General features: G+C 30.0%; 4 protein-coding genes across 4 annotated transcripts in view; 2 read left to right on the plus strand and 2 right to left on the minus strand.

Annotated features, from left to right (window-relative positions):
- Nucleotides 1-1,380, minus strand: part of didum (dilute class unconventional myosin) — a 55,648-nt gene extending 54,268 nt beyond the window's left edge. Inside the window, 1 exon segment of the mRNA XM_067046107.1 lies at nucleotides 1,144-1,380. Within this exon segment, the coding sequence (XP_066902208.1) occupies nucleotides 1,144-1,170 (27 nt within the window). The 5' untranslated portion in view covers nucleotides 1,171-1,380.
- Nucleotides 1,381-5,503: 4,123 nt separating this feature from the next.
- On the minus strand, nucleotides 5,504-20,842 carry zetaCOP (COPI coat complex subunit zeta). Its single transcript, XM_014420282.3, has 5 exons — nucleotides 20,737-20,842; nucleotides 20,266-20,511; nucleotides 11,077-11,210; nucleotides 8,599-8,689; nucleotides 5,504-5,700 (listed from the first exon to the last, which is right to left on the minus strand). Exons 1-5 carry the CDS (start codon nucleotides 20,752-20,754, stop codon nucleotides 5,653-5,655), a joined length of 537 nt encoding a protein of 178 aa, XP_014275768.1. The 5' UTR covers nucleotides 20,755-20,842; the 3' UTR covers nucleotides 5,504-5,652.
- On the plus strand, nucleotides 12,937-15,332 carry LOC106680516 (molybdate-anion transporter). The gene is made up of 2 exons (XM_014420280.3): nucleotides 12,937-13,200; nucleotides 13,824-15,332. The coding sequence occupies exons 1-2, from the start codon at nucleotides 13,134-13,136 to the stop codon at nucleotides 15,203-15,205; spliced, it is 1,449 nt and encodes a 482-aa protein (XP_014275766.1). The 5' UTR covers nucleotides 12,937-13,133; the 3' UTR covers nucleotides 15,206-15,332.
- Nucleotides 20,843-26,093: 5,251 nt separating the features above from the next.
- LOC106680484 (uncharacterized) lies at nucleotides 26,094-26,471 on the plus strand. The gene has a single exon (XM_014420227.1). The coding sequence runs from the start codon at nucleotides 26,094-26,096 to the stop codon at nucleotides 26,469-26,471; it is 378 nt and encodes a 125-aa protein (XP_014275713.1).
- Nucleotides 26,472-27,071: the final 600 nt, after the last annotated feature.

The raw sequence follows: 27,071 nt of genomic DNA on the forward strand, positions 1-27,071 counted from the left end.
AATTTCTTTTTAAACCTGAGAGATCTAAAGTATCAGTTTTATAGACAACTTTTCACCAATGCAGATCAAACAACATATTTTGACTATCATCGAATTGTCATTCGCAATAGATACAGTTTTTTTTTAACATAATTAAACATAATTTAACATAATTTAATAGAAAAAACATATTGGACCTACATCCACCTGTTTGATGATAATCAGAACTTGTGTTGGTATAAGCCTTAAATTTTACATCCACCTAGTTGAAAATAATGAATTATTGTACAATTAAATATTCCAGAATCAAATCTCACAAAGGATTCCGGGTGGCACACTGGTTTACAACCATCTAAGATTTAAAAGAAATATTACTATAAAATTTTGGAAGAAGTTGACTGTATGAAGTAGATTGGAGGAAGATAGTCCGGGTGGTGGTTAATAAAGGTTTCAAAATAGTAACAAAAAACTATTTATTGTTAACCAACGTTTCGCCCCTCTTTGCAGGACTGATAAGAGAGCAGTTGGTGACAGAACAGCACTCTTATCAGCCACTATAACACAGAACAGCACTCTTATCAGCCCTGCAAAATGGGGAGAAACGTTGGTTAACAATAAATAATTTTTGTTACTATTTAGAAACCTTTGACTGCCACCCGGACTATCTTCCTCCAATATAATTATATAAATAGTGATATTATATATGAATAGTGATAGCTTATCAATACATCTCCAATTCTTTTGACATTAAGTATTAGGTAGTATTTACAACTGTAAATACATCAAACTAAAAAGAAGTTTGATAGATTTTCAGTACATGGTTCATCGTATTTTTAAATCAATTTTTCTCAAATACTGCATTATAAAGCTGTCATTGTTATTACAAATCAGTGATATGTTATCTTTAGGTAAAACAATAGTATGTTATGGGTGCATAGTTGATAAAGGACATAGATTTGAACAATCTAGGTGTCTTAGGAGTACTTTAAATCCTAATTAACAATTTAATGCAACACATTTTCAATCACAAGTATAATGTTACTTAATTATATGTTATTTCAAATAAATAAATGTCTGACTATACAGCTTTACTCACCATCCAATATTCATAATTAATAAAATTCAGAAAATTATAAGAAAAGGAGATTTATTATTTATTTTTACCTTTATATATAGTTCTGAAGTAGACATTCTTCAGTAATGAACTGGCAATACCAAACTCCTCTCTTCTGAATGGCTTAAGATCAGAGATTGCATTTTTGCTTAGAATTACTGAGGTAAAAGGTCAGGCAAAAATACTTTAACAATAACAAGATATAAACAATTTCCCAATAAATGATATAACATCGTTCCAACCAGCTTTGGAACAGTTCGTGTCATAACAGCTATAGCAGTTACATTCTGCTCTATTCCTTTAACAGTTCCTCATCAAAGAGATTATATTTAATTCCTAAAAATAGTGGACTTTTTTTTTTTTGTGAACTTTTGCTTTAATAATGAAAAATCCATACTGAAAGCAAAAACGTATTCACAGATAGGGAACCGTCGTGTTTAATAATCAGCTAATAAGTCAAATTTATTATCGTCATTTCCTTCCGTCTTGAAATTAAAAGTTATAACTATTAAAGGGTGTATTTGTAGAACCGAGTACGTTTTATCAGGTAGTTTTCACAAAAAAAATCTAATAAAGAGCTTCCCACAAAATTATTCGAAACTCATTTCATAATCATTTGTCTTTTGTCCTGAAACGATATTGAGTATATTTTGTGGAAAATGTAGTTTTTAGGGTATTTAATGTGTTAATATGCCACTTCATCAGTCTAGCATGAATGAAGTTGTTTTTTTTATAACTTCTGGAGCCATATTTGGAAGAGAAACTATGAAACAAGTAGTCTTTCGTTAGTTGCCATGCTATCCTCCTGGAAAAGGAGTGCTCTGTTATTATATAGAATATATTTTCTATTGAAATAAGTAAGTGGATCATTCTCATCAGACTGGTCACATTAGAGACCCAAGTACTTTAAGTTACATCATAAAGTGTTTCAAAATTTTTAGAAAAAAAATCTAATTTTAAGTCGTTTAAATTTTTTTTTAGTTGCAATCCAATATGTTTGAAATTATATTACAGGTTAATCAGGTAAATAAAATAATATATTCATATCCTCGTGTACGTCACCACCTCCGTCCTAGGATTCAGAACTGTCAACTTCTGAATGGAAGTGGACAATTTTAGCATTTTTTCGAAGCAGTATCATACACTTTTCAAGATAATCAGTTAGCCACATAATAAGAATGTTCCGTTGGCTATGACAACCCCAAAAATGTCTCCCCTCATCCACAACTTGGCTAGTCACTTCATACGTAGTGCCATGGAAAAGGTTCAGTGATTATAATATGTTGTTGGCACCAATACAACCTGTAAAAAAACAATTTCAAATCCATGTGGAAGCAGAGTTATTGGGAAAAAACATTGACATTTTTACTCCTTTTTCGATTTTTTTTACATATATAAGTTCTAAAGTGGGCTTCCGAGCAAAAATTTATTTACTTCTTACTGCTTGGTCAGATTGAAACGGCTCTCTTAGCTCTCGGCTTTAACGACTCTAGCGGCAGTTCATAGAAGTTCTGGTTTACTTGGAAGTAGGTAGATGCAAGCTGCTACACTTCACGACAAAATGACTTTTTTTAATATGACCCCCTTCTTGGTCATTTATAACATACGGAGGGGGGTAGGTGAGTTATCTAGAGGTAATTATATTATATTTATAATAACCATGGTGTGGGGGTCAAATATTCATTTCGTGGGATCACCACAGAAATAAAAGTCGACCCTCTACGCCAGATTCAAACCTGCACCAAGACAGAATGACCTGTTCATAATAGCTATGAACGTTTAAATTTCAGCCCAGTATTATACTTTGGCTTCAGATTAAAAAAAAAACTCAGAATTTCCCTACATCAGAAAAGGAAATTAGGCACTTTCTTATCCTCACCTGATACTACCGAAAATTTATTATGCCCGTATTGCCGCTAACTTCTAGATTACGCTAATCAGAAATAATAATTACTCACATTATGAAACAGATATTTTTATTAAATTAATTATATCGAGGACACATTAAGTTGAGTCAAAATTTAAATCAATGTAAAAATGTATGAACTAATTAATGGAGTGGAAGACATGGATGTTGATATTGAAAATCTGATCAACAATGAAAATTCATTGTTCTCTCTAAATACTTCTGAAACATATAAAAACAAAGTTCTGAATTGCTTGTAATCAGTAAAAAACCTTTTGGAAATATAATGATTCCATCAAGAGCTAATATTTGTAATTGCAATAATAGATACATTTTCTAAATGATTAGTTATAATCCTGGCCGGTGCAAATTACTCTGGAACAGTGTTTAAAAAAAGTACTTATATCAATCTCTATTGTAAAGTTGGCCAAAACTAGGAATAAGCGTGGAACCGGTGTAGTCTTTCTTATCTTACCTTTAATACATTTACTTGATTGATAAATCAAAATAATTGATTGACTGATGTACGAAGATGTCACCATTTTTCAGAGGAATCACCAAAAATAATTACAAGGGAACCTAACCTTTCCACACCGGCCTGGAAATCCCCGGAAGTTTCAGGTTTAGATAACATTTAATAGATTTTTTAATCGGGAATACAACATTATTTCAATATCAAATTTACTTATATCGATCTACATCATAAAATTGTCCAAAACTTGGAATTGGCATGGTTCTCAGTGTTGGCTAATTTTACAATGTTGCTTGGTACAAGTAAATTTTAAATTTATCTCATTTCTATCTCTGTAATCTTTCCTCCATTATTTTCCTTGGAAGATGTTTTGCCCACCATATTTGACTTATTCTAATGGTGGTGACAATGTCAGCATCATTGTAAAGAGCACCAATGCACTGTCTCCAAACTTCATGATTACACACACTGCCTGCTATAGATTCTAGGAAGAACTCTGAACAAGCCAGTTCCTGACCTCTGGGGTGTCCAGAAATCTGATCTCTAGGCCAGCTTAAGTGTAATAAGGGGTTTATAAAGGCATGCCTTTGTAGCCCTGTATACCTATCAGCTATTAAGGTGCCTGTCTCTGGTCGGACCTATTTGCAGCCATTATCTAGCAATGTTTTAAAAGTAACTAATCCTTTATATTACAAAATAATCTTTGAAATAGTAACAATAACACTAGGGTTCAATCACAATTATTGCAAACATTTAAAAAAAAAAGATCAAGATATGTTTTCAAAAAATATGTTTTCCTTACAAATTCCTACTCTTACTAAAACTTCATGTGACCAACTTGCTTTTATGGGTGTGAAGTCTTTTTGAAAACAGCAGGCATTGCTATTGCATGAATCTATTGATCTGACCAACTTATTACAAGAACCGGTACGAAATAACACCTGTTGAATCCATTCATCAATTATTTTGTCGCACATGATTTTTAACACATAGAAAAGATAGGTACTCTAGAGGTAATGAGTAATGGATACAACTTACATAAGAAAAAAAAAGTCAATCGAAAACAAGGTAATTCTTTAATATATTTAGAAAAAATATCTTTTCATTAGGAAGGTAAAAATTATACACCCTTAATGTCTTGTGTGATCATCAGAGATAAAAATTAATGTAGGAGAATGTTGTCAGGTTTATATCTAACAATAGCATGTTCTTGAACGGTTCTCTGCTCTCAGGTCAATGCTGATGGGAGTTCTTTTTCACAACAGCTCAAAACTGTAACACTGTGGCCTGGAGACTAGGAGCACAGCCAGGGATAAATATCCAACTCCTTCATTTACACCATTTTTTTTTTTAACACAAACCTTTTAAAGTAAAACCAGAAACTTAAGTGATAAGTAATACAAAATAATTATAAAAATCGAAGAGACTCTAAGAACATTTTTTATTGCTGATCTAATAAATATTATTTATATAATATTTTTCAAATACTACAATTCAAACCACACATAATATATTAAATGATGTCTTAGTTTCGGTAGAGCTGTTTAATCTTTAATAAGTTATAAAGGTTCCAATTGAGGACTTAATAAAATGAACCAAATAATTTTAAAAAATAGATATTTCACATAACCTTTAGAAGAAATATATCATTTGTGAGAGAGATTTCACTTAACTTACCAATTTCTTGATAAAAAATAAATAAAAAGCAGTGACATTAAGGCATTATTTCAAATTCTGTTTTGTTGAATGAAAACATTTGATAGTACCAGATTTCTTTGAAGACCTGGTGCTATGATATCCAACTTTTACTCACAAATAAAAAATTATTATAAGTTTTTGGTTATTTTCTAATTATTAGTAATTAGAAAGGAATTAGCAATCATTTTTATAATCATTTTCTATGGGATATAAAGAAAGAAATAAAACATTTAAATATATTTCTTGTAAAATAATACAGCTATTACAATAATGTACATTGTTATTACTTATACAGTAATCAAATATAAAAATTAATATTTTTTAATTAATAAACTGAAGGGAATGTTTATAATTTCTATTATCCATAATAAATACTTGTTTTTACAATACATTTTTAATATAAAATTTATATTTTACACAATAATAAAACTTCATCTTACATTTATTCTTTCAAAAATTCCCATAAAACATTTTAAGTTAAATTCACTTCAATATTGCAGATTTAATTTGCTCTTTTGCACTCTGGAGAACCTGAAAAATAAAATAAATTAATAGAATAATAAATTCAAAAAACACTAAAAACAGGATTAATGAACAGATATATGTGTACCATTAGTTATTGTTATACTTATCCATTTCAATAGATCATTGCAACTAGCATTTATAAACCCACAAATAATTTTCATTTTGATTTAGAGGGTTATATTCAAATAAAGCAAAACAATAATAATGTAGTATCAATGTTTCAATATATATATTAATTATATGAATAAAACAGGGCTAAATTATTTTTGATGGGTAATTTCCATATTATTGTGTATTGTAATTTCCATCAAAATACATTATATATATAAATCTTATATATATAATCAGCAGATAATGAAATAACAATCATAATAAATTCCACTGCAATATATAAGCAAGACTGATCCAACTTTATGACAGAGCTATCATCCAAGAAGGCACTTTGTGGTGGACTGGAAAGTTGTTTCTTAAGAGCAATAATTATGAGGATATTTGGATACTTAAGAATAGCTTTCAGTTGTAATTATCACACAGAATTTTTCTTATTTCATGTGTCTACAAAGACTCTAAAAAGTGGACTTATTTATATCCAGTAACCTTAAACAGCACCATTCGAATGTGAATAGTTGAAGGGTCCTCACAGTTATCAAAGACTGAGAGTTGATTATTTATATGTCTGCCTTTATTTACAATAAATACCTTTGTAAATTAAAAATAAAACATATTTAATAATGAAGGAATAATTTAGATGTTTAAATGATGTTTGAAAATGTTTAAAGGGAGGACCTGGGGAATTGGATATATTTTGGAAATTTAGAAAAAAATGTTATTCATTTTATGGTGATCGTGTTTAGTAGTCTTTTTAATTCAGAGTAGTATCATTTGGATAAATTCCCATGTTTCCTTATACTGATATGCATTCTCTGTTGGTGAGGAGTTTAACATTCCAATTTTCAATTCTTGAGTTTCTCTTCATTTTATAGTTTGATATTTCTCAACATAGAACTTTTATCTGGAATAAAAACTTTATTTTTTCTCTCATTTAAGGTTTATCTCAAAATGCAGGAAAATTAAAGAATGTAATTCCTAAGGTACTAATAAACATCTTTGTTCTTCCAGTCATTAGTTCATAGTATATGAATAATAGGTAACAATATGTTGATTATTTAAATATATAAAATATCATTAAATTAAAGAATAATAAAGTAGTAGTCTAAGTTCACATTTAGCACCTTGCCATAATATCAATCGCAACAAATACTAATTAATGTTTTGTGTTAGCAAATTAAGATTTAACAGATCAATATGAGAGATAATAATTGGATCATTAGACCCGACATTTCTAATGCATGAAGATAAATCATTGCATGAAGTAATCACATGGCTCAAACATTAAATTCCTTTCATGTTGCAAAACTTATCAAACAACACAAATAATCAGAATAAAAAATTCAAATTATTTTCATGTATGAAACTGGATATTTAGAAATGATATGATGGAACCAGTTTTAACCAGTATAATTATTTTTTTCCATCACATTTAGGTAACATAAAGTTGATTCATTGTTGAAGCGAATCTTTGCAATGTTTTTTTATTATTCCCATAATAATAGTAATAATTATTTCATGTTTGAAAAATGATAAAATTTAAAAGTGATGAATTCTTAGAGATATGATACTATAGAGTAAAGAGACAAATTTTATAAACTCTCTATATCTTATTTTATAATCTGTACAATAAAAAAATATAGTAAAACTATAAATAATTTTTTTACTAATTGCATAATTATCTTTAATTGTTTTCTAGTATTTACTTTTATCACCACAAATTCTATATGAATGATTTCCGGAACATTAGTCTTAATAAATGCTTATTACTTTAAGGATTCTTTTAAATTCAGGTACAATATGGCTGTTTCACTTCTTCAAAGCTGCAAGAAAAAAAAATATTTTAAGGATTTACTTAAAGCTTTATCAACTGTGTAAATTTTAATCATGTTTCCCATGTAGTGTTTACTTTCTTCTATTTAGAATACAAATACATAAATCTGTATTACCAATTATAGGTCAACAGTCATATTTGAAATTTGTCTAAATTTTAATCAAATTAACTATTTGAGAGAAGTGCACATAAATTATATTGAAGTCTGGAGCATTTGGGAAAAAAAATAAACAATAATTTTTCTTTGAGGATATTAAAGTAAAAAAAAAATTCCTAGAATATTTACTAGAACAGCTGATATCATCAATGTAAGATGCTAATGATGAAAATTAAACATTTTTTAAATTGCAGATTATTGGTTGTAGCTAATTTTACAATGTTAATTGTAAAATTTTCAAATACCGCTTAACTCGTTTTTATGGGATTTCAACAGCCTTATTGTTGAACTGAACACTTATAAATAAAAATGGTTAGTTAATTGTATTTGGTTTACTAATTTACAGTTATTCTTTTCGTGCTAATATAATTACATTGAAATTATTATTATAATTTCTTTTGAAATGTTTCTGAAAGTGTATATTATGCTTTAGAATCAGATGACTGAGCTCACTGCATGTAAATTAAGTATAATTAGTAATACTTTTTGCGGACATCTTCCAACTTTCTCTACAACAGGTTGTCAAAACCTAGAAAAATATTTTAATATTTCAATCATTTTCTGTCATAAAACAGTTTTGGTAGGGCTAAATTGGCTAACTTTTAATCCCTTGACAACGTCGTTTGCCCATATGACTTCTTGTAATCAGTGAGTGTAATCCAGCAGCTCACTGAGACCAGTCCATAATACCAAGAAGGAAAGTAGATCCCAACATTGTAATAGTTTTTATTCAGATATATTAAAAAAAAAAAAAATATAAAATTAATTTGAAATGTTTTTGAAAGTATGAATTATTTATAATTACCTGGGCAACAGTTTGTTCACCAAGTGGGATGTCATCTGTCCTTAAAGCTACTCCTTGTACGACGCTAGTTGGATCTGCCTCTAATATTATTCTGAAGAAACAGAGAAATTATAATCATCTTTACTTTAGACTAAAATAATAATAGTGATCAAATAATAATTATTAACAATAAGAATAGTGGCAACACTAAGGGCCAGTTGCTGAGCAATAGGTTGATGGAGTCTAGGCTATTATTACTCTCTCTATCTCAACAATTCTAAAACAAAAAGACTTTTAAGGTCAGCTAATGATAATCTAATTGTGCTTATTCTTAAAAGTTTAGCACTCCTAAGGAGTAAATAGGCCTAATATGGCAAAGTGTTTTAAAAAACTACCCAAATTGTTTATTAGGTAATAAACCAAAAAGGTTTATTTACATTTTAATTTATTCAAAACTTGTGAGTTAGTAAATATGTAATGCAGAAATAATTTTATCTTTTGCTAAGTTAAACTGTGCATAAGCTATTCTGTAATAGATCAATTATTATATTGTATAATACCACAGCTTCTCAACCTGTAACATTTCTCATCTTGCGATGGAGTAAGTATCTCCATTTTTCTCTAAATTATCACTTTGAAAAATCACATATTTCAAAAACAAATATCGTTACATACCACTGGGTTCAGTAAAAAAAATTGTCAAACAACAAATTCCATCCAATATTTTCACTTGCACATATGACAAGGTATTTTTGTAGATGCAACTATATTTTGATAACAACTATTACAATATAGCTTTTCAAATACCAGAAGTTTTACCAAATACTATGATCATAAAAGAATTATCATATTATTTGGTGAAATTTAAATAATATTAGGTATAATATTATTTATAGGTATAATACTATCCCTTCAGCTCAAATTATACATATATTTACATGTTTTAGAGGCCTCAGAAGTATTTTATAATGATTATGTTCCTAAAAATTGTAATTTTTATGATATTTGCCATAGCGAATAAGTAAAATGACAAACATGTCAATGAAAGTAGTTTATAATAATTATCTTCCAAGGAATAGTAGTTTTTATAATGTTGGCCACAATAAATAAATAATATGCCAATGAAAGTAGTTTATAATGATCATCTTCCAAGGAATAGTAGTTTTCAATGATTATTTTTCTAGGAATAGTAGTTTGAATTGTTTATTGGCATAAAACATCATTGGTAATTAATGCCATTTATAACTCATTAAATGATTTTGAGATTCATAAAGGTAGTAACATAACAGTTGCTACCAAAAACATTTGCAATATTTATGAGAATGCATTAGACATTTATAAATGTCAGAGGTGCTTTTCCAAATTGCAATCCGGCAATTTTGATCTTTCTGACTATCGATCAGGAAGAACAACACCATAAGCCAGTGAGATGTTGAGGCTGGAAATGGAAGCAAATCCATGTCAGACAATCAAAGAATTGGTATTCGTTAAAAATTTATGTGTTTGTATTTAATGTAAGAAAACAAAATTACATTCCAGCCACCCCATTATTATAAATTTTTTTATGTTTTATGTTTCTTAAACACTTTACTAATAAAAAAACTAACAGCTATTTTTCTAATTTATAATTTTGGATTTTTTTTTTATACCCCTATGAATATAAAATCAAACAATTTTCAATACATTTTAACTTCAAAACTTTTATCAATAAAATATAGTAGATATAAATAAGAAATCAACAAATTATTTTAGAGCAGAGTTGGACAAATTTGACTTTTCTTTACTAGTAATTAAAATGTTTGAGTACAGAGAACAATACTTGTATTGAAAACGTTTTGATGATTTTTAATCATTGATAAAAAAATGTTGAATAAAAGTAAAGTACATAAACTACTTGATTTCCCGTAGTACTCATGTCAGCACTCTTCTACATATTACTCAAAATTTTAAAGTAAATTGCATCATAATATGAAAATTCTTGATAATTATATTACTCATAATATTCAATTACATGATATTCAAGTACAAGAAGTAATTGATTCAAGTTAACTAATAATTTTTTATTTTGATGAAAATAATTACTAAACTATTCATAATCTAACATTCAATTGTTTATACTAGAATCATAATTGTATAATGAGTACATGTAATGTACTTGATTATACTTTGTGCTCAGTACTCACATAATTGTTACTCAAAATCGAAAAAGTAATCAAGTACTGTCCATTTCAGTTCTAGAGACAACCCATTTAGATCAGTTTTTTAGGATATTTATGTATCTTTTTTAACATCAAAAGTTCTTTCTAGATGTCTCTAGAATGAAGAATTACTATTATTCTTCCTTCCAAATGCCACAATTTATTTTTGGAATTAAGAGGTTTTCAACAGATTAATTGACGGTATAATATATAAAAATAACAAGAATCGACTATTTATGTTTTAAGTTTTGCAAGCAAATTAATGATTAACAATATAAGAAATAAGAAAAAATTTACTTACCCTCCATCACAAATTTCATCCATTGCTAACATTACGATTTCTAAATTTTCCAACAGTGTTCGCTTTTCTACATTTTTCCTCAATATTTGGCTTATGGAATCATAAAGGCACTGCAGTACACTCATTAATATTAACTGCAAAGAATAAATAAAATAAGAATATACGCAAATAATACACAAATTAAAAAATACAGCAATAATTTACTTGCTTTATTGTTACTATATTATATTAAAGAATCAGTGATCTACGGATATCAATAGGCAATATGCATACATTGATTTTAAAACTAAAGTTGGTAATAGTCATAAAGGAACATTAAAGTAACCACTCTAAAAAATAGTAGATGATCACAATCAATATTGAACATTACCTAACAAAATACAAAATGTGTAATTCACAGTTCTTTTTAATCTTCATTTCTCCTTTTTTCTTAACAATATCCCACATTGGAAATTCAAGAAAATCATCTTGACTTGTTGGAGAGAGGGAGGGTCTGATGTTAGAATGGCCTGTAAATTTCGATTTTGCGGATTATTTATTTTTTTTTTTCATTTAGCTGCATGGATATTAAGATTATCTATTTTTGGTAAAGATGACGCAAAATTTAATTTAAATAAACAAAAAAACACGTTTCCTTACTTAAATTATTTTGTTTTAACAAGCTTTGTCAGTAAAAAGCAATTGACCACTTTCCCACTAAATTAATGATACATTTTTTTTAAATTGATTATAAATAAACCATTTCACAGTAAAAAAAAACGCAAATCCGGATCCTTCAAATCACGTTTCTCAACGATCTGATGTTTATTAGTCCCAACTTTTAATAATAGACGTATCAAGCCCATTAACAAACTTGGTGGAATGATTCCGTAATTTTAAAAACACATTTTCTTTCATATAATGAAAATTCTGTATTTTAATAATTGTTCACAATGAATTGCAAGGGATAAGTAACAGAGCTAATAACAAAGATTATAGAGTTTGCGCATGACTGGAAATGTTTTTCATTATTAGTTGTATATCATAGCTTTTAACCTACTTTTTTTGTTAGATGAAAATGAACAACAGGTTAATACTTAAGTACTTTTGTTCATCACTACACATCAAAGCTTAATCACTAACAAGCATAACTATATAAAACCCAATGAGCGGGCCAAGTTGTAGGGATAGAAGAGACCTAAGACCTTAAGAAGCTGTATAGGACCAGAAGGAAAAAGAAAAGAGGGAAGGCCGAAGGTGAGGTGGATCAATTGATTGCGAGTGTGATTGCAGTAATAAATTTAGATATCAGGAACAGGTGGGCATCCACTTGGAAGAAAGAACAATAAAAGACGTCTCTCTGAGGCAGCCAAGATGCTGTAGGGCTCAGTATTATAAAGGATCAAAGCATATAGTATTTATTAATATAGTAAGTCAAGATAACAATAAGTCGACTCCCGCTGAAGATGCATATGAGACTAGCATAAAAAATATGAAAGAAGGAAGTGGAGGATAAGCGGGCATGAGTACAGTTCCGGAACAAATATCGAAGCTTATACGTTGGTGAGAAAAGGTTAACAAATCGTTTATCTGTCCTAGTTAAAATAAATGCAAAAGTTTAAGATTTCCGAAAAATATAAATAAAAAAGCATAACAGGATAGAAACAAGAACAGATTTTTTTTTTTAATGAATAAGGCAGGTAGAACTAAACAAGAATGAAAAGTATGAGCACTTTACGTAGTTATATCCAAAAACATAAGAATTAGAATGTCTTAAAAGGTAAGAAGTTTTCAAATCTAACCTCTATGCGTGCACTGCTATCGATATATTACTATCGAAAGAAAACCAACAGCTGAATAATCATCAAATCGTACTCGAATAGTTCCAACATCAACCTTATTCTAAGAAGAGAGGTTATAAATATTTATATTGACAGCTTCAATTGGAAGTACATACAATCACTAACGTTACTAATTAAAAACATTTCAAGCGTTAAAATGCTTGTGAAAGTTTCATGAAATGTTGATTAGTTCAATAACATATACCATTTCAAAAGATGTGTTAAAGGGAACTAGTAATGATACCAAGAACTTATAACTTAATCGTAAAAAAATGGAAAACTGTGAAAAGACAGATAGAAAAAGGTGAGCATTAATTAATGTAAACATATTTTACAAAGTATTAAATCAATCAGTGAAAGTAATATCAAAACTGAGCTTACTAATATCTCATTTCTTTTCAAACATTAATCATGGTTATGGAAAGTAACCCAAATCTTTGTATAACAATGTTTAATGCATTTTCATAGTTATTTAGTCTAAAAAGATAGTTTATCCTTTAATGGCAAAACAATTTTAATAATCATTTATTGGCACAATAGTCAATGTTTAGTGCACGAAATTCATTTACAAATCTAATTTTTACTTGATGTAGTAGGCTTCTTCTTTTTCTGCCTCATTTTAATGTCTATATTTCAAAATTTTCTCAAAAGATATTTAATTGAAATCAATGCATTATTCATGATGTAATTATAAAAAAAATTTCTTCAGTATTTAACTCAACCAATCTGCTGCAACCATTAAATTCCTGAAATGCATTTTAATCAAACTGATTCATAAAAAGCTATGGTTAGTAAAATTACAATATTTTTTCATAAATTATATTTCATAGCTTTTGAAGAACTCTTGCATGAGCTTTATAAGCAACCACTTGTTAAGTTTATGTTTAATCATGAATTTGATGTACTTGTTATCTCTGATAATTTTAGCTATTGTTGGAGCATTTGTTATCGACAAAAAGAGTCATACTATTGTGGAGCCTCACAATGTTCATTACAAGAACCTTCAAAAGTGTTACCTCATCGCTTTTTACCTATCGACATTTGCAGACTGGCTTCAGGGACCTTACATTTACAAACTTTATGCAGATTATGGCTACACAGATGACACAATTGCTCTCCTGTACATCACTGGTTTTGCTTCTAGCTGTTTATTTGGAACTGTAATCGGTCAAATGGCCGATAGATTCGGAAGAAAACTTCTTTGTTCAACATTTGGAATCTTTTACTCTTTATGCTGTCTCAGTAAAATTAGCTCTAAATTTACTATACTATTTATTGGTAGAATTTTAGGTGGAATATCAACATCTATTCTTTTTACAACATTTGAAGCATGGTATGTCAATGAACATTTAAATTTCTATAAACTACCTCCTGAGTGGTTGAATAACACTTTTACAAGAGCAACATTTTATAATGGTTTATCTGCTATAATAGCAGGAATCACTGCTCAAATATTAGCTGAATATTTTAATTTTGGACCTGTATCTCCTTTCCTTTTCGCAATACCTTTCCTCATAACTTCTTTGTTGGTTATCCAATCTACATGGAAGGAACATTCAGCTGTGCAGCAAAAATCCAGCACTAGTTTTATATCAAGCTTTTTCGAACCTATTCGCTTATTATTCCAAGATGATTATCTATTGTTATTTCTGGGCATCATACAGTCGGTATTTGAAGCTGTGATGTATGCTTTCATTTTTTCTTGGACACCGATACTAACTAACCTTAAACCTCCTTTAGGTTTGATATTTTCTATGTTTATGGTTAGCTTGATGGGAGGATCTAAATTATATGCTTCTTTAATATCTCAGCATTACTATCCACAGAATCTTCTCATATTTACAACGGTATTATCAGCTTTCTCTTTTTGTATAGTTACACTTTCTTTGACCAATATTGTTGTACATGTTGAAACACATGATCTAGAGCCAAGTACTATGACATCTATGAGTTTGCTGTGTTTATCAGCATTTTTAGTTTATGAATTTTCAGTTGGAATGTATTATCCAGCCATGGGTTACCTAAGATCTCGCATCTTTCCTGAAGAATGCAGGGCTTCTTTGTCTAATTGGTTTAGAGTTCCAATGAATGTGATAACATGTCTCACTCTTTTGATTAAAGAGGGAAACCATGCCAGAGAGTTTATATCACTCAAAAAATTCCAATTATTGTTTTCCCTTTGTACAGTTATGCTTGTAGGGACGATATGTTTATCAGTCCTATTTGCGAAAAAATATTCCAAAAAGATTATACAAGATGAGTTAAATGATTTGAGAACAGGAAAATCACAACCGAGCGAAACTGTTTGAATCATTTAATTAGTAAAGCGGGAATATTGAAATGTCTTAACATTTTAATATTCCCGCTTTACTAAGAGGATAAGACAAATTTCAGGAAATTTTACTGTGATAATATTGGTTCTTAACATTTTTCATATTATAAAAGAAAATTTCATTCCTTTCCTTAAATAATAACTTTTCTATAAAAAGTCTGATTGTTTCTGTTTTAGAATCAAACAGACAAAAGTTCTTAAAATATTTATATATATTCCAAACCCATTATTTACGATCAAACTAATTATTAGCCATAAATGTTTTAAATAAATTACTTAATTTTGATGGAGATATGAAACACTAAATGATATTTGTTCACAAACAAAAAATTAATTTTTCCTAGATAATTGATAAAGAACAAATATTTAGTGATCCATAAATCCTGATCATAACGTGTATATATTATTAAAATTATATAAATCAGAGTGAATAAATGATAAAAATTGTCTGAACATACATTTTGATTAAAATAAAACTGAAATGTATTTACAAGTAGATAATTATAAATTAATTACCATGACTGAACTAAAATACGAACATGTGATGCTATATTTTGATTGAATGTTGTATGATTGCACTTAATAATTACTAAAACTTTGTGTGTATAACTTAAGAAACAACTTGTTTAAACTTTGTAATGATTAAAGTTGTATTCTAAACTTTTGTATTTTTAATGAAGACTGATATGATTTTTCTATACTTTTCGAAACTCATGTAGATAACATTGTAAAATAATTAATTAAGATAATTAGAATAAACTAACATAAATACAAATAGATTAGTGATCAATGCAAGCATTACTTAAAGTAAATCACCTACACACACTGTTAGATTTATACACTTCAACAGTAGTAAAACTGAGTATTTAATTAAAACACATAAATAATAATTGTTGAAATGGTATATAATGATTTAGATAAAGTTTCTTTTATATAATTGATATACCATAGAGAATGTTATGCAACAGTGGTACAACATAGGTTTTAAAACTGTATAAATTGTAATTTAGTAAAGTTATCATTAATTGGAATGTGATAGATTAACCTCTTACGACTTCTACAAAGTATATTGTTATAATAGTGGAATTAGGGTTGAGTTAATTTAATTTTGTATTTGTAAGGATGAAAACCGATAAAATTAGAAAACAAAAAAAAAAAAACCTAATTATACAATTTCTTTTTCTGATAAGCTATCTTAAACAACTAATGTGTGAAATAGTGATGATTAATATCCATTATTTTGGATCAACATAATCTTGGATTGTAAGATTTTTATGTTATAGCTTTTTGTTATTAATAATTATATTTGTTTGAATAATTATCTTATAAGTTTAAAAATTTTATTTAATAAAATTAGAAATATTGTTTAATTTTTTTTTATCATTTTGGTTTCTCATTTTACATTAGTGTTATAATAGAGTGATATAATTTAAAGGTTTTAAAATATATGAACGTAGTTCAAAATTTTTAAGCAATTTGAATCTACAATAAAAAATCTAATGTTATTTTAATAAATTGTTCATATCAGATTACTTTCTACAATTCTTTAATGCAAAAAAAACAAATTTCTAAATAATTTTGCTAGCTGATGAAGCAAGTTTCAATTAACATGGTGCAATACCATGTGAATTAGGAACTCATGGAAAATATTTCCATTATTTAATGCTAAAATATAATAACTAGGTACCGAAGAAAAACTTTTTTCTTACTTATTTTTTTTTAATAATTGAAATTCTTTATTTATAACACAAATCCTTTTAGAATAACCAATAACCAGTAGTATTAACTTATGTTTTCGGATTTTTTTTTCTTTCTTGGTTAATTAGCAGCCCTAATACTTTAAACCTTTTATTTTTTATTAATTTTACATCAATAATATATTCCTCACCTCGCTGTTTCGGACGTCCTTCCATTTTCAGGTACTTACTCTTTTATCATTATAGTTAGATCTTGTGTCATAATTTGTTCTTTTCATCAATATCCTTAAAATATTTTTTAATGGTACTTTTTAAAATTTTTTTAAACAATTTCTAATTGAAATTTTGTCATTGCTTATATTTTTAAAATAATAGATTTTCACTAATGTGTTGTGCTTTTCGTACGAAAGGATGAACGAGTAAAATAGGACAATACATCATTGACAGCCTATAATTTCCAAATTATAAAAGATGAAAATAATTCATTGGAAATTGTGTAACATTTTTTTAAGAAGTGGCCATTAGCGAATAGTTTAAAGATACTGTTGTAATGAAGAAATTATAAAAAAGAAAAAAAAAACATCATACCAAACAATAATGATAAAAGAGTAAAATGGATGATGATCCATAATGTCTAGATGAGGAATACATTATTAATTAAAAACAAAAGGTTAATTTTTATCAAACCCATTTTTATTAAAAACCATGAAGGCTGCTAACTAACACAAAATGAGAAAAAACAAATCAGAAAACTTAGTAATCTTCAAAAAAGAAAAATTATATAATAAATTACAGGAAATGAAAATTAGGCTTTATAGCCTCACAGAAAAAAACAAACAAACAATATAATAAAAAATAATAAATCTTAAGGTAACTTATAATAATAAATAGAATACTAAAAAGAACAAAAACCTAATATTTATTAGATTACTAATTTAATATATCAATTAATTGATTGTTTGAGAGTGGTTTATATTAATAGAAACACCAACTTCAAAGATCCAATTTACTCTGCACACTTTAAAATGTCTTTTTTTTGCAGGTTAATTGCCCTTGTCAAATAATAAACCACATAAACTTAGTAGAAAAACTATCATAAAAAATTGTTTTTCCCTTTTCTACTAACCACATCAATAAGTTTTTCTTATAGTTTTTTATTGAGATTGTGTGGCTTACTATATGACAAGAGCAATTAGCCTGTAAAAGAAAGACATTTTAAATGAATTGTGACTATTCAATGATTGAGGCTGTCTTGATAATGGCCGAAGGGCCGAAACGGAAGTTTAAAAAAAAGTGTTGAGAGTAAATCGGATCATTGAAGTTGGTGTTATTACTAATATTTATGTCCCTGTTAACAAATTTTGAATGAGTATAAGAAATATCCATTTATATTAGAATGGAGGTTTATCACCTAAATACATTTGGCAATTTTTATGGAATATTTCTGCTGAGTGGGTAAAAAAAATAAAAATAAAATAAAATTAGTTAACAATTCTATCTATCTATTTACATTTCATGATGGAACTGGATGGACAGGAAGTAATTGAATAGAAGGGATTCAAAAGTCAGAAGGATATTGAAAAAATAAAAGAAATAATAGAATTCCATAGGGAAGTGTATTAGATCAGAAAAGATCAGTCAAAGGCTGCTATTTGGTGGATTGTCGAATAAAAATATGAAGGGTAAGAACAGATGTAATGGGAGTGGGCAGAGAATTTGAACTAAAGGAGAAGAGATATGTATGGTGGATAGCGGGGTTGGATAACTTAGTAGAGGGATAGTAGGAAGAGTAGTAAGACCACTAAAACTATTCATAACATCGGAAGACAAATGTATCTCTCAGGATTTTGATAATGAATTGTACAAAGCAATGTATCAAACATTTTAGTTTGTCTATTGTACAACAATAGTAAAGTGGAGGTAACAAGGAACATACGGATTTCGAATGGAAATTGATGAATAAGGTAAATCATTTACTTCAAGGTCAAGGGGGTATCAGACATAGTTTTTCAAAGAGTTGTAATAACTGGGTAAAATTTTATCACATTATTATTTAGGAATAAGGTTGGAATATCAGCTTTAGTTTCAAAGAGGTGATTCGAACTGACAACTTCTGCTCATTCACAGGGCAGTGAATGTACGTTTGAAGGGATTCTCACATCAAACTAGCCTGAGTTGGTGTATATGAAACAGCTTTACCCATCATTATAATTACCATTGTCATGGCGATGTATTTGTAATAAAAAAATGAAAATTATAAGAAGAACCATTGGTAAAAAAGTAAAATCATATGTCCTGGGAAACCAAAAGAATAATAAAATATCAGTGTGGATAAAAATGTACAGATAATTTGGTCAAATCTGTCTCATCAAAAGAAAATCTGAATGATTTAAAGAATTATCTGCGCATGGATGACAAAGCTTTTAATATATTCCAGGATCAGGTGAAAAATAAAATATTCAAACCATTCACTGTTATGAGAAAGAACATTAGTCTATAAGTACGTTCGGCAGTCACACTTCCCTACAGGATGCTCATTTGTAGATATGAAATTTGCAATATTCCAACATTATCTTCTTTCTCTACCTCCAAATAGTCAAAAGGTGTTGACCTAATGTCCAAATAGCCTCGATCCATTTCCTTCAATTGTCCTGATCATTGGCCACATCTATCATTTCTCAGAGTTAGAGAGCTTCTAACTCTACCAACCCTGATGACGTAATCTGCCTTGGGATATTTTCTCCTACTTGTCTGATCTTAATCATCCATTTAATCTTTCTTTTACCACCCATCCTCTTTACATAGTCAAACCATTACAGTTGGCGCAGCTTCACTACATCTCTTACTGGCGAGATAAATACGAAAGGTCTACATGAGGAGGACACAGGGAGCAATGTCAGGATATTAGAACCTCTTCCCAGTCATTTTAGATTTACTCTATAAAACAATCTGTTTTGTTTTAACTTTCCCTAATTAACTCAATAACTGCAGGGAAATAATGAAATGCATGTGCGACTACTTCAGCCAAAAAAATTAAACCAATAAGTCCATTGTGGCAAGAACAAGTGAGGCTTATACAAATACCAATATTAAGTTCACAGATGTACAGAAAACGTCTACAGCTACACAGTACCTTTTCTTTAATAGTTTTACCACTGTTACTACCTATACACTAGAGCATTCAATGCAACTTACATTTTATTAAGAGTTATTTCGTAGATGGCAGTCAATATGTATGTATCATACAGCAGTTATTTAGTTTTAACATTGATCGTGGCATTACAAATAGAAAAAAGGTATAAATGTGAAAGACATGGACTATTATTTAAAAAATTATTACCTCGTTTTCATGTGAACTTCCCATAACATAAAAAAATAAATCAACATTTGATTTATAGACACATGTAAGACCATCCAACATAATTATTTCTGCATTCGCTCGATGGGTCTTGTTGAACAAATTTTTTTCAAATCCTTTTTGTTCCTTTGAAGTTGGAAATACACTTGGATCATAATATTTTGCTAATATTCTGTGTCCATCATTGTCCAAAATTACCATCCCCTTAACAGTATAGAGAGTAGGTTCCTAGAAACATTAATAGCTTACAGAAAAGTATACAATTTAAATATTTTCAGCAGGTATATTCAAACTTATGTCTTTAAAAAATAATTCAAAATAACCTCCTCAAGAGAGAGAAACAAATTGTTTTAGTAAAATAGTTTATTTTGTATACAAATATAATTACAAAATATGAATCATATTTAAAGGAGTAAATATATTAATCATAGGGTAATTACAATTATTACTTACTAATAATAACCCATCCATTTCTAAACTTCAAAAAATGACGTGTAGAAGAAGTATTGTAACCTGCTGCAAACATAAACAAATTATCGCTGAACACAGAGGTAACAAATTGTTTTGTATTACAATTCAAAGAACATTGAAGTTAAACATTTTATTTTGCGAATTAGTATTACGGTAGTAAATAGTGGTTTGATTCAAACTATAGTATTACGGTCGTTAATTGTGGTTTGATTGAAACTACGAACTTTCAAAATCATATTCTATGTTTTTAATTGCCATTTATCAGTTCAATGATTTTTTTAATCTCAAAAGTATCAAAACTTTATTTCGTTATAACAATAATAATAATAATGTTGACCGCTACGACCCAGGAAGGGTCACGGGCTCAGTACTTTGTAAGGAAGCACTGTTTTAGAACACCGGTTATACAAGGAGGTGATTTTTCAAAATCAATTTCAACCGTCAGAATTTTCCCCAATTAAGGGCACCCACTTTATGTGGCTGGGTGGACCCCAGGAGGGGTCCAGAACCCGCTAGGTCGACTCACGGCTACAGTGTAATAGAAAATAATTATATACTATAGCCGGGTTCAAACCCGGGTCCTTGGAGTTATTAACATAGAGCCTTACCTTTGTGACTCTGCAATCCCGTATTTTGTAGTAGTAAGGGTATTCATGGTCTTTATTTTAACATGTTAAAGTGTGTTAAATGGAGAATTATTTCCTTCTTTTAGCATGTAAAAATGATGTAACATTTTACGTAGGTAAGAGTCTGTTATTAGGTCTGCTAAATGAAGAATGACATCACCCTATAGTCCAGATAAGCTCTACACTAGTTGTCTGCAGTCTTTTGACAGGTTAGTTGCTCCTGGTTCCTGTTGTTATTGTTTTGAACGTTTTTAAAACTACACAAGCCATAGTCAATTAGGTTGTGAGATTTCAGCACAGAAAAGGAGAATTAAATCAAAATTTTTGGAACATTATATATAATTGTCGCAGTGCCTTATTAGTTATTACAACTAGTATTTGCTTGAAAAAATTTTTTAATAAATTAATAATTTTTTCAATCTTAGGGGCGGCGCAGCTGCTTCCTCCTGTATCCCTCTGGGTCTATTGCCATTGCTGGAAAAATTGTTTACTCTTGGTATAGGATTCTTGGATATCAACTATGATTGGTTGTTTGATTGCTTTGTCTGGGGAAGGACAGCTATTAATTATAGGTTTTATTATTCAAGCAGAGGGGTCTTCCCAACTAGTCATCACATTTCCAGTAGTAGTTCGGGAACTCTTTACAGTGGTGATCTTTAGGCTTCCACTCCTGAGTTTGAAACTCATTCTTGCTCCTTTCAAGGAGTCAGTTAATTGTGAAATAGATTTTGCTTATTTTGTCATATTCATCCCTTTGATTTCCTGAAATTGTGGACAAAATAGATTGATGGACTCAACAAATTTTACCTTTCTACTGGTAATATTTTTTGGAAAGTTTATATAAACTCTGCCATGCTCTGAAATTTGCTAGGAATGAATTTGAAAGGTTTACCCTTCTTTAGTGATAGGACCAGCTATGGTATTTTGGGAGGAAGTGGTCTGAGTTGACCTTCACAATAGTTTAATCCTATTAAATAAAATATTATAAAAATATGTAATGGTGTTCATCCTTTTAAGAGCTTTGAATACTACTATAAATATTTTCTTTCATAAATTAGGAATTTTTTATTTTTGGTGTAACGGCACACTGTTACGCTCAACAATCTAGCATTGATCACAGGAACCCGCTCAGCAACCTAACACTGCCATGGAGACATTTGGATTTCAAAGCGTATAATTTTGTTAAAGTCTTGAAATTAATTATTATCTTGTAAATGGGGTTAGTCTATAAAGATCAAATAATTTTGTATATTCTCAATAAAACTAATTCACATAAACCTCCCTATGAGCTCAAATAAACTCACAATAGGTCAATGCTTACTGGGGACTATATAAGACCAAATCTGAATAGGCTGATTGATTTCCAATGGGACCCTACCAGAATGTCTCTACTTTACAAGGCGTTGTTAGTTCAACTTCTTCCACTATTTTTTCCTTACATCCACAAGTTCTACACACTGGTGCCCTCTCTAGCATTACTTATCCATAAATATGTCTGGAGAAAGGTTCCTCCGGTGTTAATGTCGAAATACTGATCCCTTAGCCTTACCCCCAATCTATCATGGCCTATATCTCATTCCAACCAATCTTTGGTAACACTAAAAATATGAATGAACCTGCAGTATCAGGGTCTTCTGTGTGAATATATCAATATTATCTTTAATACATTGACATTATAAATTATAGCCAAGGGTATAATTTAGTGCTTTGTGTGGTCTTTATGACAGTGGATTTCTGGCCTTATTATAATGTAAAGGAATGGAAATGTCACTGTTGTAAAAGTAGTATGTAATAAAACTACTGAAATTTTTTTTTTGGCACTTACCTCCTTTGCAACATCAATGTTTTAATATATTCCTCAAGCTTATTACATGTTTTATTTTTTGCTTTAGAAAACATTTATTCCCCTAAGTTCATAACCCATTTTATTGATTTATTTTAGAGAACGAAAAAAAAAAAAATATCTTTTTGATAAAGAGTGAAATAACTAGATACTATTAAGAAAACTCTGACTCACCTATACATATGAGACAGCTCTTAAGGAACAAGTGTCTATTATGCACATAAATAGAGTGAGAATTTTATCCACTTTTTTTTCTGTCTAATTAAGTACAGAAAATGGACGAACAGATGTAATGGACAACATTATTAGTCTTAGTATACTTGTGTAGATGACAGGCGACCACAGATGCTTTCGGTGATGATATGAAAAAGTGCTGTAAGTTTTCTTCATCATCATTTCTACATTTATTCGTGTTTTTTTTTTAATTTGTCCATTATCTTTTTCAAATTGTTATTTGTTGTCTCTGAAGTTATATGTTTTGTATTTCTCCTAAGTTTTTATCACAAAAAATTATAAATTTCCTTCAGAAGAAAACGGAGTCAAATATTTTCAAATTCAGGCCCCAATCTCACTTCCTGAGTATTAAAGTAAAACAAAAAGAAGACACCAAAGATGTCTATTGTGAACTTGACCAAAAAAAAAGAAAAAAATTTAAGGATTCTATATCGTTTTATTTCTTTTCTATATACTTTTTTAGTTGTTAGGTTTATATGTTTACTGTAAATTGCAACTGTATGATTGTACATTATACATTCAACTATTCATTAAATTAACACTAAAACCCAGGTTATCTTTCTTTTTAAAGAAAGAAAATAAAAAATAATATTTTTTTATTGGTCCAGGTAGTTAATAATTATTGACTCTTAACTCTTTCTTTTTTCACCATTTTTTCAAATACGGCTCTCATGATTTTTATTGAACTCACTGTGTACAAAATACAATTAAATGGGTTTTAATATCAGTTAGGTCTTATCCTCATTGAGGTAGTCCCATGGGTTAAATAGTGAATTTTTAAAATAGAAAATAGAAAATTCTTGGACATATGTCCTCTAAGAATAAATACATGGTTCATACATTATGATTTTTGTCTGGCAAGCATTTAAAAGTTTCCAGTAAGCAAAATGAAATTACATTGAGATCTTGGCTTAACTACTGTTTATAATGTTAATCAATAAATGCTTAATTATATTGTTTACAATGATGCGGAGGTTTGGTTATGCAATAAGTGAAGGAATAGGTGTTGTTTAAAGGAAAGAATAGATGAGATTGGTGAATGGAGATGGGGAGGAAATTCCAAAGATAAATCTTATAAAGCAATTCATGAGTCTCTTCAGTCTGAGCTCTAGACCTGCAGATAGCCCTCCATAGATCAAGGAACCGTAGTCGAAGTGGGGGAAGAGGAGAGAGAATACTAGGAGCTAACGGGTGTTCTGAGGAATGGAATGAAGGAATCTAAGGAATTGTTTGAGTACAGTTATGAATCTGCGTGTGATTTGGGAAATATGATTATTCCAGGAGAGGTGTTGGTTGAAGGTGACTCCAAGGTTTTTTATTATAGGATAGAAGTGAATCGGTTGATTGTTAAGGAAGAGTAGGGGATAATAAGGGAGAGAATGAAGGAGGTGATCGGAACCAATAAGAATGGCCTTGATTTTTACAGCATTCAAGTTCAAATCATTGTTTAACATCCATCCGTTAATGCTATTAATATCTTCTTGTATCTTTTGAATGGCCTCAAGCATCTCGGAGGGGTGGAAGGATAAATAAATTTGGAGATCGTCTGCATATAGGTGGTATCGTGTGTGATGAATGGGATCAGGTAGATCGTTAATATAAATGGAAAAAAGGGTAGGTGAAAGTGAGGACCCTTGAGGAACACCTCGTGACAGAAGAGGAGAGGAAAGAGATTGTTCGGAATGATGACTGTTTGGGAACGATGAGACAGGAAGGAGAGGAACCACTTCAGGACACTATTTGACATGGAAAGGTTTTGAAGTTAGAGGATCTTATGGTTGTATGAGTTAAATGTTTTTGAAAAATCTAAAAGAACTAAAATTGATGTTTGATGATTGTCTATAGAGGATTGGAGATCTTGGAATATTTTCAATAAAGCGGATTGTGTAGAATGTTGAGAGCAAAAACCGAATTATAAAGGATTAAGGAGACCTTTTTGCTCGAGAAAATTATTAAGTTAGGAGTGGAATAATCTTTCTTGTGGCTTGGCCAAATTGGATAAAATGGATATTGGCCGAAAGTCAGAAACTGAAGAAGGAGAAGGTACTTTGTTCAATGGTCAGACCAGGACTTTCTTCCAGGCTTTGGGAAAAATGGAATTTTGAAGGAAGAAGTTATAAATGTAGTATCCCCTAAAGTATGTATAAATTTTGTTTATTAGAAATAACTGACCATCTCTCATCTCATTATTGTTAGTAATGAAAAATGGTTAGCTATAACTAAAGGAAAAATATTGGAAGATTGTTAATTGACCTTGTGCAATATATAAAAGGAAAATAGTGCGGGTGTTGTAGAAAAGAATTCATAGAAATTGAACTATTAATGAAAAAAAAGAAAAGAAGAAAACAGCCTGTGGGGTATACAAATAAATTTTGATAAGACCAAATACCTGCCAGTAAATTGTAAAGAGGCTGCGGACCTTCAGATTAATGGAAGTATGTGTAAGAAGGTAGACTCCTTCAAATACCTGGGGTCGACAATAGATGGGAACGGTGAGTTGGAACCAGAGGTTAGGAAGAGAGCTGGTCTAGCAAGTAGGTTGACTAGATTGTTGCACCCAGTCCTCTGGAATACGGTCATCTCAACGGACAACAAAAGGCAAATTTTTAGAAGTATTGTTGAGCCCTCACTTAACTATGCCGCAGAAACATGGACATAATCCAGGACTCTACTCCCAACTACAAGGGGCACAGATGGATTTCTGGAGGAGATGCCTAAGGATTACCCGCCTGGATAGAGTCAGGAATGAGGATATTATGAGCAGGCTAGGGGTGACTAAAGGAGTTCCGGAGAGGATTGGAAGGAGCAGGCTGCAATGGCAATGGTATGGGCACTGTCAGTGGATGCCAGAATGTAGGTGGCCGAAGAGACTTCTGCAATGGGAACAACCAGGAAGACGGAGGAAAGGAAGACCCCGAACCCAGTGGAAGGACTGCGCGGAGGAGATGGCCGGCAGGGGACTTGAGGAGAAAGACTGGTGGGACAGAGAGAAGTGGAGGGACAATCTAACCTAGCCAGGCAACCCATTGAGGGAAAACCAACAAAAGTAAAAAGTAACTATTTATTTTGAACTAACTTTTTTTTTTTGTGTGTTTACCTTTATGGAGGTGAAATGTTGGCTCACAAGAAATAGTTTAATTACTATTTGATCTTATTTTTTACCACACCTGGACCATCTTCCTTTTATATAGAAGGCTGGGGAATTGGTGGTTTACAAAGAAGTTACATTTGAAACCAAAAAAGATATAAAATGATGTTAAAGTAAAGACAGGCAAAGTAAAGGCAGATATCAAATGATAGTATACATTATATTAAAAATATGTGTGAAAAATATATATATTGGAAGTGGGTAGCTCATTGGTTAGGCAATGGACTACTAGCTCCAATGACCCGGGTTTGTATATGGCAGTGGCAGATAATTATTATCTGTTACCTGTATCCTTTGAGCCAGCCCTATAGGTTCAGGGAGCTGTCTGGGGTCCACCCAGCCTCATAAAGTGGGTACCCCTAATTGAGTAAAAATCTTGTGGTCGAGTGTGATTCTGACATCACCTCCTTGCACAACCGTTGGTCAAACAACAATATTTCCTTACACAAGTACTCCACCCCTGACC

This window comes from Halyomorpha halys, unplaced genomic scaffold (genome assembly GCF_000696795.3).
Source record: "Halyomorpha halys isolate HHAL.00 unplaced genomic scaffold, Hhal_1.1 Scaffold265.1, whole genome shotgun sequence".
Lineage (NCBI taxonomy): Eukaryota > Metazoa > Arthropoda > Insecta > Hemiptera > Pentatomidae > Halyomorpha > Halyomorpha halys.